The sequence below is a fragment of the Perca fluviatilis genome, chromosome 15 (genome assembly GCF_010015445.1).
Source record: "Perca fluviatilis chromosome 15, GENO_Pfluv_1.0, whole genome shotgun sequence".
NCBI classification, from domain to species: Eukaryota; Metazoa; Chordata; class Actinopteri; order Perciformes; family Percidae; genus Perca; species Perca fluviatilis.
This window is the reverse complement of record NC_053126.1, coordinates 22,974,669-22,992,168: the sequence shown is the minus strand read 5'-3', so window position 1 is coordinate 22,992,168 and position 17,500 is coordinate 22,974,669. Positions and strand designations below refer to the sequence as shown.

Sequence of the window (17,500 nt, the reverse complement as noted above, 5' to 3'; positions counted from 1 at the left end):
CATGAGCAGTGATGCCGAGATGGCCCAGTATGGGCCGGCGTCCTCCTTTCTCCGCAAACCTGAGAAGGAGAGAGTCGAAGCTCAGAACCGACCGTTTGATGCCTGGGCAGCCTGCTTTGTGCCCAATGCCAAGGAGCTGTACATCAAAGGTCTCATCCAGAACAGAAAAGGTGGCCAAGTCACGGTGACGACTGAAGCTGATGAGGTAAATATGTCTCTACACAACTGATTTACTATGCAAAAAAGAATGTATAATTCAAAACAATAAAATCATATTGTACAGAAATGGACTGGAACCAGAAAAACGCATCCTTTAGCATGCTTTAAAACTGATTTGTGTAATGTAAACAATACATGATTTGTGATAAATGGGCCATAACAGAACACGAAGCACTAGTATAAAACATTTTAGTCTTTTTAAATGTTAAATCTTGAATTCTATTTATTTCCTTGTCGATAAATCCTGCTAGTTCTGCAGCAGGAACATCATATTTTCTCCTATCAATATCAATATCATTTCTTCTCTTCTCCCTTTATTGTCCAGACTGTAACAGTCAAGGAGGAAGATTGCCATCCTATGAATCCCCCAAAATACGATAAGATTGAGGACATGGCCACGATGACCCACCTCAATGAGCCCTCCGTGCTGTTTAACCTCAAAGATCGTTATGCAGCGTGGATGATTTATGTACGTAATTACATTTCATCTCTTTTTTTTTTTAATTCTCACTCTTTCACCTACTGTACAGTATATTGTCTTCTGCAGACCTACTCTGGGCCCTTCTGTGTCACTGTAAACCCCTACAAGTGGCTTCCAGTGTACGACCCACAGGTGGTGGCAGCCTACAGAGGGAAGAAGCGCATGGAGGCCCCGCCACATATTTTCTCCGTCTCTGATAATGCGTATCAAAATATGTTTACAGGTAAGAAACAGCGAGGAGTTATTTGAGCCTCTAACAGATAGATAGCCTTGAATAGAGCCTTGAATGACACTGATGACTTGATAAGGCAGATGTTGATTTAATTGTGCTGCAGTGTAAACCACCAGCTAACCAAACCAATTTACATCCGGTGAAGAGCTACTGGCAGCTACGGGCGTAGTTTAGGTGTGTGTGTCGGACGCAGCTGTTCGTTCAAAACAACAATGGCGACATGATAAACAGACGTTTCATCCAATAACCTGCCAGGCATTTCTTTGAAAGTGCCTGCCCTTTTCCAAACAGTTTCCAATGATGACTTCTCAGATATAGATCTATACAGGCGCCATTCCAGGGTTTTTTAAGTGGGGTGGCACAGGGGGGGAACAATAATCAGTCATGGGGGCAGGGGATTTTATCAGAATTGAACATAGAAAATCTGCTTAGAAATAAAGGAAATATTGGATAGGATAACAGGATAACAGTGGTTTCCAACCTGGGGTCTGGGCACCCCTTAGGGGGGTGGAAAAGATCACAGGGGGGGGCTCAAGTCTTTATCTGGTTTGAGGTTGAGGTAAAAAAAATTTATTTGCACATGTTAAACAAATTATGATAATACACTAGAATATATAATGTATACAAAAGTCTGTATAAAAACTATATATTTTTGTTCAGCTTTTCTTAGACATGAGTAGGGGGGGCGCCAAGGAAAAAAGGTTGGGAACCAGTGGGATAGAACAACACAATGCAATTTTGCTAAATAAAACATCACATTCATTATTAATTTCATTTGTTTTTATTTACAACAAATTGTGTATCCATATACAATACACATTTTCTATGGGCTCTTAAGGCAAAAATGTGGATGATCATCATGGAAACATTAATTGATCATGTGACAAGGGCTGGGAAGATTTTTTTTCACAGAACCATTTAAAAATAAAGTGCAATAAACTTGCCTCAAAATTCAACAAAGAAAACCTTGATATACACATTCTTTAGACAATAGGAAACAGAACAGAAATAAAGTGCAAAACACAATTTATTTCCTACAGCAACAAGTGCTCTACAGCGAGTAAAATATGTTTCTACTTCTAAACTGGCCTAAAAATTTAAACAAAGACACAGACACAGTTGCCATACAATGTGTTTAAAGTATATATCCATTTACCAAATGGAAAGACTAGGCAGCTAACTCTACGTTCAGACTGCAGGCAAATGTGGCCCAAATCCGGGGTCAAGTGACCAGGTCAGGCTTCTTCAGAAGTAGTGTGAACACTCAAATCTAGCCCAGATCTGATTTTTTCAAATCAGATTCAGGCCACTTCCATATGTGGTCCTGAATCTGACCCAGATCAGATTTTTTTCAATCCGGCCGCAGTGTGAACAACCGAGGCGGATTTAATGCGACTTTTACCTTAATAACCCTCGCTTCGCCCTCTCTCCCCGCGGGGAGGGGCGGGGCCGCCTGCTCCCGGTGCAGCTGTCAACCTGGGCGGACTGTCCTCCGTGTGCCCCAACCGCGTCGCATCACCAGGGCGGGGATCGGCTCACGTAAAAAGATGATGTCGCAAACAGTTCACACTGAAATCTGATATAGGCCACATTTTAAAAGGTGATGTGAACAGCCACATAAAAAATCGGATCTGAGCAAAAAAATCAGAATTAGGCATTAAGACTTGCGGTGTGAACGTAGCCAAAGTGACAGTACTCTGATCCAATGAAAATCATATTTGTGACATTGACAGCACTCTAGCCCAATGGTTTGGGGGGGGGGGCACCAAAGGGGTGCCAATCTTATTTCAGGGGGGTGCCCAGGGCCCCCCTGTAGACCCGCCCCTGGATGTATAATATAGTTTTTTTATGGCCTTTAAGCTACTTTGTCTCTTTAAACTAATGCATCACTTATTAAGACAAAACAGTCACTGAAGCTTATGAATGTTGTTTGTCACGGCAGATCGTGAGAACCAGTCTGTCCTGATTACGTGAGTCAAAATGTGTCTTATAATTCAAGAATAATGAACAGTATTTTTTTTTTGGTTGTCTTCTTCAGGTTTATTTTATATTCTGTGTTCACAGTGGAGAATCTGGTGCAGGTAAGACTGTCAACACCAAGCGTGTCATTCAGTACTTTGCGACAATCGCAGTGGCTGGTGGCAACAAGAAAGAGCACTTATCTGGCAAAATACAGGTAATCCCTCAACAACATATCAGGCTGACCAAAAAACACAAAACTATGATTGTGATGAAGCTGGTTGTGTTTTCCAGGGGACGCTGGAAGATCAAATCATTTCAGCGAACCCCTTGCTGGAGGCTTTCGGGAATGCCAAGACTGTGAGGAATGACAACTCCTCACGATTTGTAAGTGTGAGCCCTCTAAATAGGATGTTTGAAGAAGAGACAGTTGGACAGTTTTTTTTATTATTATTATTACCAAGATCTTTATTATAAACTTTGATGTTTTCTTGTGCAATTTTATACTTCATAGGGTAAATTCATCAGAATTCACTTTGGAACCACAGGAAAATTGGCTTCTGCTGATATTGAAACGTGTAAGTTTGTTTTTCCACATTAATAATGCCCATTATATATACAGCTAAAATTGACAATTCAATAATTCAATGTAGATTTACTGGAGAAGTCGAGAGTAACATTCCAGTTGACTGAAGAGAGGAGCTACCACATCTTCTATCAAATGACTTGCCACAAACCAGAGCTTATAGGTATGGTGAGGGAGGACATTATATATTGTAGGTAAAGCTATTTTGAATTCAGAAAATGAGAAATTGTGTTTGTTTCTCTCTTCAGAAATGCTTCTCATAACAACAAATCCATATGACTTCCCCATGATCAGTCAGGGGCAGATCACTGTGGCCAGCATCGACGACAAAGAAGAGCTGATGGCCACAGATGTGAGCTGTCTCTTGTCTATTACTTGAATGCACATTCAATTTATTGTTTTTTACTAGGGATCGACTAGGGGTGGGAATCACCAGAGGCCTCACGATACGATATCATCACGATACTTATGTCACGATACAATATTATTGCGATTTTAAAGATATTGCAATATTCTGCAATCTATTGCAATTTATTACCTTTTTTCAACTTCAAATTTTTCCCAATTTCAAATCCTGTCCCCAAAAGAAAACTTTGTCAACATCGGTTTTATCTAAAAAGATACATTTTTCTGTTTGTTCATCTCACTTCAATTTTTTTGCTGCAAAATGGGATTGTCAGCAGACAAACTGACCAACACATATATAATACAAGATCAATACTTGGCGTCTGTGTATCGATACAGTATTGCCACGGAAAATATTGCGATATATGCTGTATCGATTTTTTCCCCCACCCCTAGGATCGACCGACACTGTTTTTTCAAGGCCGATACCGATTATTAGTAGTTGATGAAACTGATATTTGGAAGCGATATGCATTTACAGTGAAAATGAACATCTTTAAAGTGGCCATATTATGCTCATTTCAGGTTCATAGTTGTATTTTGAGGTTGTACCAGAATAGGTTTACATGGTTTAATTTTCAAAAAACATCATATTCGTATTGTAGTGCACATTGCTGCAGATCCTCTTTTCACCCTTTGTGTTCAGGTCTCTGTTTTAGCTACAGAGTGAGGCATCACACTTCTATGCCATCTTTGTTGGGAGACTCACATGCACAGTAGCTAGGTAAGGATCATGTCAGCTAGCTGTTTGTTTCTACAACTTCAGTTAGTACAAGATTAGCCGGGAGACTTCTTCTAAACGAAGGCGCACTTCCAACTTTGTGTAGAATATCTGCAGAGCAGGGACATGTAAGTAGTTCTTTTGTAGATTTATGGTGAACTAGTGTGTGTTGTAGCAGTATTTTGCCATTCAGAACGAGCTAGCATGCTAGTGCTAGCATGCTACAGTTAGCCACTTCGTTTTGGCTAGTGACGTAGAAAGTCCTGCCAATTTTGAACAGCTCACCCGGAGACTGAGGGCGTTTTCACACCGACAGCCTTTAGTTTGGTTGAATCGAACTAGAGTTCGTTTGCCCCGCTGGTGCGGTTCGTTTGGGCAGGTGAGAATATGGCAATCGAACTCGGGTGCGCACCAAAAGTGGACCAAACAAGCGTACCGAGACCTGCTTGAAGAAGTGGTCTCGGTACGCTTTCAATCGAACTCTGGAACGGTTCGTTTGTGGGGAGAACGTGATTCGTACTCGAACCGCACCAACTAATATGTACTCCGCAAGTCTGAGCCAATGTGTCCTGTAGTCAGGTGTGTTTAGCAATCTGTGATGCAGCAGAGCAGCAAACTGTAGCAGCTTGCAGTGTTTCTCTCACAGAAATAGACTGCAGTCAAGCTTGCAGTCCGTCACTCGTATCTCTGTGGTCAAACCAGCTGCCACTAAAATTGGAGACAGACCCCGGCAGAGCAGAGCGAAGGAGGAGTCAGGACCTTCTTCCTGTATTTACTTTCTTGCTCCCTCCCCCAGACATATCCGACCAATAAGAGGGCTGGACGTTCTTGCCTGATTTGTAATGATGCATGTTGGTAAGCTTAGATTTTTCCAGGTGTGAAACCAAACCAAACCAAACCGACCGAGGGCAAATAGCTCCTAGTTTACTACCTCACCAACTGATTCGGACCAAAGCAAATAAACTACAGGTGTGAAAACGTCCTGAAAGCAGGACACATTCAGAAACCCGTATCTCATTCAAAACAGCATGGATGAAGTTTGTATGTGTATGGAAGCACCAGAGACACAAAATAACACCCAAACCAGATTTTGGAATGTTAAAAAATCCAACAAAAAAGTTTGTTTAAATGCTTTAAGCAATTATAAACTTTCAACATAATACACAGTAAAAGATAGTCAGATAGTGTTGTAGGTGGGACATTAAGTCAGACTCAGTGGTAAGTGAAACTGAAGCAGAGGGATGGACACAGAGCTGTAGCAGAGCCAAAGTAGCGCCCTTTTTAATTCATTAACTTTATTGGTTATCAGGCGAATGAAACGCCAACACACATTATCTGCAAACTGCCAAAAAATGGCCCAATAATCGTCCAGGGCCGATAATAGGTCTATCTCTACTTTCTACTAACACTTAATTTATTTTAACAGACTGCCACTGATGTCTTGGGCTTTACTAACGAAGAGAAGATGTCCATCTACAAGCTGACTGGCGCTGTAATGCATTATGGGAACATGAAGTTCCAGCAGAAGCAGCGGGAGGAGCAGGCGGAGCCCGATGGCACAGAGGGTAAGACTTCTCACTTCAAGTCTTTTTGTTATCGATGAATACATGCAGACGATATTAACAAAAACGTCATGTTTATCTCTCAGTTGCAGACAAATTGGCTTTCCTCATGGCTCTGAACTCTGCTGACTTGGTTAAAGCCCTTTGCTACCCCAGAGTGAAAGTGGGGAATGAATATGTTACCAAGGGCCAGACAGTCCCCCAGGTACTGTAACACCAATATTTTACAAGTGATAATGCTTCATGAGGTGGATTAATATATGTGTGTGTATACTTTGTGCTGTGACTGTTTCCACTGGATGGAACAACCGTCGACTAATCAGAGTGCCGTAGATGGAGATTAAGAATGTCAGACATGTGGCATAGCTTGCTATTGTGTTCAGCGATTCATATACACTGCAGGTCTGATGTTTTGCCCACCAGAGCTTAGCTTTGGTGCTAAAAAAATGCCATTAACTGTTCTTAGCAACCACTTTCACAGCCAATATTGATTGAATATGAGGTTGGTGGAATGACTATGTCACTTGCTACTGATTATGGTTAACAAATACTCCCCCGCCCCAAACTATGTCCAGTTTGGACCAGGTTATAAACCATGTTTGCATAAAAATCTACATTTTGTGTTAGGCATTCATACATCCTTAAAATCTCCTGATCAGGTCACCAATGCAGTTGGTGCTCTGGCCAAGTCTGTCTATGAGAAGATGTTTTTTTGGATGGTAATACGAATCAATGAGATGCTGGACACGAAGCAGCCGAGGCAGTTCTTCATTGGGGTGTTGGACATTGCTGGATTTGAAATATTTGATGTGAGTTTGGATTCAAAGTTCATTTTGGTCAGTTGATGGGGATGATTCTGAGGTATATGTTGATACGGTATGTCATGAATTAATCTTTGTCACAGTACAACAGCATGGAGCAACTCTGCATTAATTTCACCAACGAGAAGCTGCAACAGTTTTTCAACCACCACATGTTTGTCTTGGAGCAAGAGGAATACAAGAAAGAAGGTATTGACTGGGAGTTCATTGACTTTGGGATGGACTTGGCAGCCTGCATTGAGCTCATTGAAAAGGTAGGCTCAATCTACTGCACATCAGTATATATTTTATCTCATTTTAGGCACCATATATAATGTATGATACATTCAACAGCCAATGGGCATCTTCTCCATCCTTGAAGAGGAGTGTACGTTCCCCAAGGCTTCAGACACTTCTTTTAAGAACAAACTCTATGACCAGCATCTGGGAAAAAGCAATGCTTTCCAAAAGCCAAATGTTGTCAAAGGCAAGCCTGAGGCTCACTTTACTCTGGTACACTATGCCGGCACTGTGGACTACAACATCTCGGGCTGGCTGGAAAAGAACAAAGACTCTTTGAATGAGTCTGTGGTGCAGCTTTACCAGAAGTCATCCATGAAATTGCTGTCATTGTTGTATGCTTCATTTTCTGGTGCTGAAGCAGGTACACGTTTTTTAAGCTTTGGAATAATTAACATCAAAGACTAAAACTAAAGTCCTAACACGGAGAGGAGAGGGTGTCGGTGGTGAAAACAATTTATGGGAATAATTTAATAATAAAATAAATGTATTAATTTATATTTGAGACCCCTAACACCTTCCAGGCTTCATTCGATGGCACATGCCAAATAATTCTTCTGCCTGCTTTGTAGAATCGGGTGGAGATGCTGGTGGCAAAGGTGCAAAGAAAGGAGGAAAGAAGAAGGGTGGCTCTTTTCAGACGATGTCTGGTGTTTTCAGGGTACAGAGGGGATAATAATCCTTTTAGATATGACTTTCTTGTCCCGAAAAAATGTAATAATTGATCTTCTGCAGGAAAATCTTGGAAAACTAATGACCAACTTGAGGAGCACTCATCCTCACTTTCTGCGTTGCCTGATTCCAAATGAGATTAAAACACCAGGTACACATTTACGAGAGAAACTGCATACCTCCAACTACAAAGTATCTTGTTGGAAGATGTAAAACATGTCTGGTCTGTTGTCAATCAGTTCATGTTGACTTCACTGTAGGTATCATGGACAATCACTTGGTCATCCACCAGCTGTGCTGTAATGGTGTGCTGGAAGGTATCAGGATCTGCAGGAAGGGATTCCCCAGCAGGATTATTTATGCTGACTTCAAGCAGAGGTCAGCACTGATTCCTACCTGAGAGAACTACAGTACGTGCAGATAACAGATGATTGACTAAATGATTCCAGTTTGTGATAATGTATCTTTATCCAAATTTGAACAGATACAAAATCCTGAATACCACTGCCTTCCCTGAGGGACAGTTCATCGACGGAAAGAAAGCTTCTGAGAAGCTTCTTGGTTCGATTGACGTTGACCACACTCAGTACAGATTTGGCGCTACAAAGGTATAGTATGTGTTCAAATGCCTCATAGGGTTACCTTCTAAAAGCTTTTGGACACACAGCGTATAGACTTTAGCCTTTACAAGCAACACACTGATTGACTTTATCTGACTGGATGCAGCATTACTACACCATATTGTTGCAGGTTTTCTTCAAAGCTGGATTACTTGGCACTCTGGAAGAGCTGCGAGATGAAAAACTAGTTTCTCTCGTGACCCAGACTCAAGCATTGTGTCGTGGTTATCTCATGAGAAAGGAAATCTCCAAATTAATTGCTGAAAAGTAAGGTCAGCACCAAACAATGCTCCTCTACAATAATAGAAGCTAAACCAATACTACTAAAAAAAACTGTTGCTGTATGTCTTACAGAGATTGCGTCTGGATTCTGCAATATAACTTGCGCTTGTTCATGAATGTGAAACACTGGCTGTGGATGAAGCTGTTCTTTAAAATAAAGCCACTTCTAAAGAGCGCAGAGACCGAAAAAGAGATGGTGACCGTGAAAGAAGCCTTTATCAAATGTAAAGAGGATCTGGTAAAGTCAGAGTCAAAGAGGAAGGATCTTGAAGAGAAAATGGTTTCTCTTTTGCAGGAGAAGAATAACCTCCTTCTGGAAGTACAATCTGTGAGTGTCAATCGCAAATGAAAGCCACTGATCTCAGTCAAATCATCCAAATTATTATACATTAGTGTTGTTCTCTCTGTTTTTCTTTTCTTAGGACTCAGAAAGTCTTTGCGATGCAAAGGAGAAATGTGAAGGCTTGATCAAGAGCAAAATCCAGCTGGAGGCCAAACTCAAAGAGGTGATGGAGCGATTGGAGGATGAAGAGGAAATGATGGCTGAGTTGACTGCCAAGAAGCGGAAGCTCGAAGATGAATGCTCTGAGCTTAAAAAAGACATTGATGACCTGGAGATAACTCTGGCTAAAGTGGATAAGGAGAAACATGCAACAGGAAACAAGGTTTGTGATTTTGCCCTTTCTGTTTGGTTAGTAACTTTATTTATCTTCTTCCTGATGGTTGCAGGGTATCTCAAAAACAACTTAACATTCAATAAAATTGCACAACAACAGATTAGTTCTTGGTGCAGACAGAGCCACCATGTGGCAATTTTTTAAGCACTTTGCATTTTTGTTAATAATCTCTAAACCACAACCCCATTTCTGGCAGATTTTTTTCCCCCAAATCCTTATATACTTTCGTATACGTATTAGCATTAGCAACCACATTTTTCTTTTATATTTGTATTCCACTACATGTCATTTGACAACTATAGTTACTAGTTGCACACATTCAGATAAATTGAATGAATCTAAATGTAAATAAATGTTGAATAAATTGCCAAAATTAGTGGTCGTTTTTTTGTACAATTAATCATTGTACCAAAACCTATTTTTCTCTGATCAGTCTTGGCAGAACTGTGCACTCTCTAAATGCTTTCTAGTTGTACCTCTGTGTTTTGTTCATATTGGTGTGTTTGCGGACCACAGGTTAAAAACCTAATGGAGGAGCTGGCTGTTCAGGATGAAAACATTGGCAAAGTGACCAAAGAGAAGAGCGCCCTTCAGGAGGCTCATCAACAGGCACTGAATGATCTTCAAGCTGAGGAAGACAAAGTCAACTCTCTGACCAAAGCCAAGGCCAAGCTGGAACAGCAAGTGGATGATGTGAGTTGCTGCAGGCAAGATTACATTCATGGTGTTACTTGACATCTTAATTAACTTTAATCTGCAATTTGCTTTCAAGCTTGAGGGTTCACTGGAGCAAGAAAAGAAGATCCGCATGGACCTGGAAAGAGCCAAGAGGAAGCTCGAGGGGGATCTGAAACTCACCCAAGAATCCATGATGGACCTAGAAAATGACAAACCAGTATCTGATCAGAAGATTAAGAAGTAAGGGTAACCCTTCCTTTTACAGTCCCCTATTTACCAAGTATGTACCTGGTAATTGCATAGTAATAATAATACATTATTAGGTAACTACCACTGGTAATAAGTAGGTCATTATAGAGAAACTAGCTGAAGTACGAGGTAAAACCTCAAGTATTACTCATCAATTCAACAAAGTAGGTCTGACCGGTTTAGGATGGTAATAACTCTTCATAACTCTCATAACTTCCTAAGAAAATAAACAACATATCCTTAGAAATACCCCCTCATTTTTTATTTGTTGTTTGTATACCTGGAGTGGTAACAAAAATAATTTCCCCCTGGGATTATTAAAGTATTTCTGATTCTGATTAATGCACTGATCATGTAACACATGTATGAGGATAATACATCTTGGATTTTAACTGTTATCGCCTGTATCTTTTTGTCCTTGCAGAAAAGAATTTGAAAGCCACCAGCTGCTCAATAAGGTTGCAGACGAGCAAACAAATAATAACCAGCTTCAGAAAAAGATGAAGGAGCTCCATGTAATAAAAGTCACATTAAAGTCATGCATGAATCAGACTGATACAGCCCTCATGATTGTACTGTATTTTCTGTTTGAAGGCTCGTATTGAAGAGCTAGAGGAATACGTGGAGGCTGAGCGAGCCGTCCGGGCGAAGATGGAGAAGCAGAGGTCAGACCTCTCCAGAGAGCTGGAGGAGATCAGCGAAAGGCTGGAGGAGGCCGGAGGAGCCACCACTGCTCAGGTCCAGATGAACAAGAAGTGGGAAGCGGAGTTCCTCAAACTGCGGCGTGACCTGGAGGAGTCCACGCTGCATCACGAGGCCACGACCGCCACGCTGCGCAAGAGGCAGGTGGACAGCGTGGCCGACTTGGGAGAGCAAATCGACAACCTCCAGAGAATCAAGCAGAAACTGGAAAAGAGCGAGATGAAGATGGATATCGACGATTTGTCCATTGATATGGAAACAGTTGCGAAAACCAAGGTGAGATTTTTTTTTTATTTTCTATGCCTGTATGGCATTGGCAGAAGCAGTGGTGGAGGAGGTATTTAGATCATTAACTCAAGAAAAAGTACTAAAACCACACTGAAATACTCCACTACAAGTAAAAGTCCTTACTGAAAAAAAAGTATTATCAGCAAAATGAAGGCTTACCTAAAGTATGAAAAGTAAAAGTACTCATTTTGCAGTAAAATGTTCCCTGTCAGTGTTTTCCTGTTATATCTGATGTTTTCTGGATTAACATTCCTGCTGTATTAATGTGTATGTTGCATTTCACTGCTTATTTTAACTCATTTATATACTGTTGGGTGGTTTAATCTACAGCAGTGCATCCTATTCTATGAGATCATCATATGTCTGCAGCGTCGCTGTCCTGTGAGAACCACGTATCTCTAAAAAGTCAACTCTTCATGGTTTTCACTGGACAGGAAGGGGATGAAAATCTGAAAAGTAATTATAGCTGTCGGACAAATGTAGTGGAGTAAAAAGTACAATATTTACCTCTGAGATGTAGTGGAGTGCAAGTATAAAGTAACTCTGAAACTCTGAAGGTACTCTGAATTTGTACTTAAATGCTTGAGTACATGTACTTAGTTACATTCCACCACTGAGTTGGGGAATGCAGAACTGACTTACCTCCACACACTTTTAGGTCCAACTGGAGAAGATCTGTCGCTCACTGGAAGATCAACTTATGGAGCTGAAGACGAAGAGTGATGAAAACATGCGGCACATTTCTGATCTCACCAATCAGAGGGCTCGTTTTAAAACTGAGAATGGTAACTATTTTCCTCCTCTTGTTGACATTCGTAAAGGTACAGAGTTAATCAGCGATTGAAGAAGGATTCAGATCCTTTACTTAAATAAAAGTACTAATATCACGTTGTAAAAATACTCTGATACAAGTCAAATGTTACATACTAAGTATGTGAGTATAATCAGCAGCAGTTATACTATTATATACGTTAATGTAAAAGCATGATTTTATTGTTGAGCTCATTTTAACCCTTATGAACTAATGATTCTTTTCATTATAGATTATTCTGATGCTTATATATGCTCAATTAAACAATTGTTTGGTTTGTAAAAATATTGAAAAAAGTAGGAAATGCGGTCACAATATTCTATATCAACGACGTTTCATTTGTGGGATAGTTCCCTAATTTTTGGCTGGATGTCCCTCACCTTCCGCTTTCTTTGTGTTGGCATTCTAAATTCCAGTCGATCCGGGAAACTAGAACATACAATCAAATTATATTTATATTTTTTGGAGAAACAAATTCTCATCACACACTTGACAGCCATTTTAATTCCAGAGCTCGCTTCCCACGTGCACGTTTCACCAAAACAAGTTCCTTCCCAGCGCTATTTTGCAGAGACACCGTTGCTCCGTCCGGTGCTCAGCGCCGCCGTCACGACTGTGATTGGTTTAAAGAAATGCAAATAAACCAGAGCACGTTTTTCTCCCATCCCAGAATGCTGTGTGGACTATAGCCAGACCTTCCTCCGCAGCGCCGTGGAGATAGGTCAAAGCGAGACTAGTGTCACAGTCACCCAGAGCCCAAAGTAACACCTTAACAATGTTTGTTTTCACCAACCAACAGTCCAAACCTCAACATTATTACTAAAACATTACAATTATGAACATTTAAAAAGGAAAAGGAGCAATCTTGAGTAAATGTAGTTCCAATCCACCACTGGTTTTGATTGAAACAAATGTTTTTGTTTGGCTCGTCGTAGCTGAATATTCCCGCCAGATAGAAGAGAGAGAGAGTCTCATCTCCCAGCTGACGAGAGCAAAACAGGGATTCACGACACGGATAGACGAGTTAAAGAGACTGATCGAGGAAGAAACAAAGGTAGTCAAAGGTTTGCAAACACTGTTCTGCCTTACTTGTTTTTTCTTTTTCTCATGAAGTCCCACATCGGTTTCTTCCTCAACAGGCTAAGAACGCCTTGGCTCACAATCTACAGTCAGCCCGCCACGACTGTGAGCTCCTCCGCGAGCAGTTTGAGGAGGAGCAGGAGGTCAGAGTGGAGCTGCAGCGCAATTTGTCCAAAGCCAACACGGAGGTGGCTCTGTGGAGGAGCAAATACGAGACAGACGCCATCCAACGCACCGAGGAGCTGGAGGAAGCAAAGTAATCCGACACTGAGATTCAATCAACAGATCAGACTATGGCTTTGGCTTTAATATTAAACATCAAACAGTCCCTTATATGATAGAGTGAAAGAGTCCACGTTATATTTCTTTATTTATTTTGATTGAAAAAATATTAAAGATATTTTTTTAAGGCTAAAAGCTTTTTTGTCTTCTGCTTTTTCATACAGCCATAATAGTTTTTTTTTTAAAGGACGCTATCATTTATTTCTTAATAAGGAAAAAAAGAGTGTTATGTGCACATCCAATTATTTTATTCCAATTAATTACTAGCACAGCCGATTATAAAATGACGTTTTAAGCCACATTTTTACCATACACTTTTTACATCTTTGTGTTTTTTTAACCATACATTTTAATTGGATCAAGGGGGAACAGTGTCGAAGAAACACAGATTTTTAACTTGAAACTGCTTTATTCAGTATTTTACCGCTTTAATCACCTGGTCTGTTTGTTTTGGAGAGGAGGAGACCTCTGCGGATAATTAGCCAAAAGGCTAGTTTATTTCTGCAGTCCCAAACCCTTTTCAACCATGCACCTGGCGCACGGACCATTTTTTCTGCCGTTAAACTAGCAAAAGTGGATTTGTTGATGCCCTAAATGCACCTGCGTCAGATTTATTTAGATCGTTAAAATAGACCCATTGTGTTGAATGGACATATGATATGATTTGAATTGAATCTAATCGAATTGTTAAATAAACAATTTGAATTGTTAATAATGGATCTTGATAAAACTTGTGATTACATCCCTATAACTTACACTGTGTGACATTGTAGTATAGTATATGTGTATTCTAAACAATGACTTTATTTTTTGTCTCTTTAATTTCAGTAATAGTGGTTTCATTTTTGACAGGAAAAAGCTCGCTCAACGTCTCCGAAAGGCTTTAGAACAAATCGAAGCGGCGAAGTCAAAGTGTGTCTCGCTGGAGAAAACGAAACAGAGACTTCACAATGAGATGGAGGATCTCAAGGTGGACGTGGAAAGGTCCAACAGCTTAGCTGCCACCCTCGACAAGAAGCAGAGAAACTTTGAAAAGGTTATTTTCTTTTCACCGTAGCACATACATTTTTATATACAATCATCAATCATTAGAATCTGATCTGATCTCATATGAATTTAGATGCTAGCCAAGTGGAAGCAGAAGTACAAGGAGTCTCAGGCAGAGCTGGAAAGCGCTCAGAAAGAGTCTCGATCTCTGAACACTGAGCTTTTCAAACTGAAGAACTCCTACGAAGAAGCGCTGGATCATCTGGAGACGATGAATCGGGAAGACAAAAACCTGCAACGTAAGTGACATCTTATTGTGAAAAAAAACAACTGTGTGTGAGACATTTTTTAAATCCATTATTGATTTTGAAAACACAGAGGAGATCTCAGACATGACCGAACAACTCGGGGGCGGCGGGAAGACCATTCACGAGCTGGAGAAGTTCAAGAAGCAGGTGGAGACAGACAAATATGACATGCAAACGTCTCTGGTAGAAGCTGAGGTACGAACATAGCAGTTGCATATCTCTTCAGTAGAAACACAGCATGCAGCATTGATGCAAGTAACCACTGATTTCTTTTTTTTTTTTTATAGGCCTCCCTGGAACAAGAGGAGTCAAAGATCTTGCATGCGCAGATGGATCTGAACCAGATGAAGTCTGAAGTTGACCGAAAAGTGGCGGGGAAAGACAAGGAGATTGACCAGCTGAAGAGGAATAACCAGAGAGTGATGGAGTCCATGACGGCCACTCTGGACGCCGAGGTCCGGAGCAGGAACGACGCTCTGAGAGTGAAGAAGAAGATGGAGGAGGATCTGAACGAGATGGAGATCCAGCTGAGTCATGCCAACAGGCAGGCGGCTGAGTCCCAGAAACAACTGAGGAACATCCAGGGGCAGCTAAAGGTACAAAATCTAAGAATGATGTGTTGAGGCGAAATAACATTCTCTTCCTCTCGCAAATGAAAAGTAAAAGATAAAAATTGCAAATTAATCACAACCGAGAGCCCAAAGTGCAGAGGTGTATAGTCCAGGTGCCAGAAAGTAAAAATCCTGCCATGTTTTTGGATCTGCCTCTACATCTAGAACAGGTGTTTTCACTAACGAGCTCATCTACCTGGTAGAGGAGCTGGTTTAGTGATGGTTGGGACACCTCTGCCAAAGTGACACATTCACAGTGTTTGTTTTGTCCAACCAACAGTCCAACTGTCAACATTATTAATAATACATTAAAAGGAAGCTTGAACCATGAGATGTTTTACATGAAAATGTTGATTTTGCTAATTAGTTTTTTGTTGCTTCAGGAGCACTAGTACATTTTCATATACGTTTTGTGTGCAGAATGTATCAATTTATTTGAACAGGGGCCATGCATAAATAACATTAACCTGTTATAAATCAAGGAGAGATGTAATGTACCGGAAGCTTTTGCCCGTAGTCCCTTAGGCTGACATCGCCAGACCAGGTTAATATGAGTTAGTCTACCACCTCTCAGTTCCCTTTTTAATTTCCAAAGGACGTTATCAATGGCCGTAGACCTCTGGATGCGATTGGATGGACCTACAACCAATCAGAGCAATGTGACGTTGCGCCGGGCAACGGGACATTTGTAAACACTACAGCGTGTAGAGATCAGATGTGATTGGTGTAGCATCAACATCTCTCTCAGTGTTGCTGTTTTTGCCATCAGAATTTGAAAATAGTGTGAGGTGAAAATGGCGTCATAACATATCATATTTTGTGTAAAAAGCGAGAAGGCTCCGAGGTTGAAGTTCATCATATCAAACCCGCCATGTATGTGATAAACAGTTGTGATTGGCCCGGCTGGAAATTTGTTTGAACAGGAGGGGGACCAGACGCATCTGCCACAGAATATGAAACAATAAAAGTATACAAACACAATCATCCCCACATTTACAACCCTGAAACAAACCTTAACATATTATATTTAGTGAGTATACGACAGCAGGGTTTTTCCTGCATAGACGAATTTTTGGCGCCCCCCAAAGAAGTTTTAGGTAGATAGATAGATAGATAGATAGATACTTTATTGATCCCCAAGAAGAAAATCAAGGTCCCAGTAGCTTAAAGACAACACACACAACATACACATACATCATAAAAATCCACATGAACATACTAAGGGATGTATAAGCATGAGACGCTTGCAGTGACAGGGCAGGGACTGACCCTGTGATTCAGTATGCATGGTAAGCTGCTCTATGAGAGTGTGTGTCATGGTTGTAGTGCAAATAAGTCCAATAGTGCAAGGAAGCAGCCTGCCCCAAAGGAAAATCACCAGCGCCAGAATGATAATTGAGAGTAAAAATAGCACTTCAAATTTCAAAAACAGAACATAAACTTGAATAGGAGCGTTTATCTCAGTTTTTCCGTCCGGAGTCAGGCTGTAACAGACTCTCCCAGCGATTTTAACGGTGGTATTTTAATATTAATATTATTTTTTGATTGGGGTTTTATTTTTATAAAATTGTCAGAAATAACAGGCAAATGCATACATTTCTGTCAAATAAGGTAACACAGACTCATTGCCTTTACTGTTTGTGAAAATAATCAAATACAAATACCTCAAATATGTACTTAAATACAGCACTTGAGAAAATGTACTTGTTACATTCCACCACTGCAATGGATAAATGCATTTTTAGGACACCCAAATCCACCTGAATGAATCTATGAGCGTGCAGGATGATATGAAGGAGCAGGTGGGCCTGATGGAGCGTAGAACGGCCTTGATGCAGGCTGAGGTTGAAGAGCTTCGAGCAGTCGTGGAACAAACGGAGCGGTGCCGCAAACTGGCCGAGCAGGAGCTGGTTGATGCCAGCAAGCGCGCAGGACTTCTACATTCTCAGGTGGGTTGTTTACAAGTATCAAACTTATCAAACAAACCA

At 40.7% G+C, this 17,500-nt stretch overlaps 1 protein-coding gene across 1 annotated transcript in view; it reads left to right on the top strand.

The window, feature by feature from the left end:
• The first annotated feature begins 1 nt into the window (after position 1).
• LOC120574123 (myosin heavy chain, fast skeletal muscle-like) overlaps positions 2-17,500 on the top strand; it is a 23,682-nt gene continuing 6,183 nt past the window's right edge. The window contains exons 1-33 of the mRNA XM_039824233.1: positions 2-205; positions 545-688; positions 767-923; positions 2,875-2,902; positions 2,997-3,108; positions 3,186-3,278; positions 3,406-3,469; positions 3,545-3,640; positions 3,726-3,829; positions 6,030-6,168; positions 6,252-6,370; positions 6,825-6,974; positions 7,070-7,240; positions 7,320-7,629; positions 7,838-7,926; positions 8,001-8,088; positions 8,198-8,315; positions 8,422-8,545; positions 8,688-8,824; positions 8,912-9,167; positions 9,262-9,504; positions 10,033-10,209; positions 10,289-10,434; positions 10,868-10,958; positions 11,038-11,421; positions 12,092-12,218; positions 13,180-13,298; positions 13,384-13,580; positions 14,459-14,642; positions 14,727-14,892; positions 14,972-15,096; positions 15,189-15,497; positions 17,258-17,461. Coding sequence (XP_039680167.1) covers positions 2-205; positions 545-688; positions 767-923; positions 2,875-2,902; positions 2,997-3,108; positions 3,186-3,278; positions 3,406-3,469; positions 3,545-3,640; positions 3,726-3,829; positions 6,030-6,168; positions 6,252-6,370; positions 6,825-6,974; positions 7,070-7,240; positions 7,320-7,629; positions 7,838-7,926; positions 8,001-8,088; positions 8,198-8,315; positions 8,422-8,545; positions 8,688-8,824; positions 8,912-9,167; positions 9,262-9,504; positions 10,033-10,209; positions 10,289-10,434; positions 10,868-10,958; positions 11,038-11,421; positions 12,092-12,218; positions 13,180-13,298; positions 13,384-13,580; positions 14,459-14,642; positions 14,727-14,892; positions 14,972-15,096; positions 15,189-15,497; positions 17,258-17,461 — 5,175 coding nt within the window. The remainder of the gene's footprint in view (positions 206-544; positions 689-766; positions 924-2,874; positions 2,903-2,996; positions 3,109-3,185; positions 3,279-3,405; positions 3,470-3,544; positions 3,641-3,725; positions 3,830-6,029; positions 6,169-6,251; positions 6,371-6,824; positions 6,975-7,069; positions 7,241-7,319; positions 7,630-7,837; positions 7,927-8,000; positions 8,089-8,197; positions 8,316-8,421; positions 8,546-8,687; positions 8,825-8,911; positions 9,168-9,261; positions 9,505-10,032; positions 10,210-10,288; positions 10,435-10,867; positions 10,959-11,037; positions 11,422-12,091; positions 12,219-13,179; positions 13,299-13,383; positions 13,581-14,458; positions 14,643-14,726; positions 14,893-14,971; positions 15,097-15,188; positions 15,498-17,257; positions 17,462-17,500) is intronic.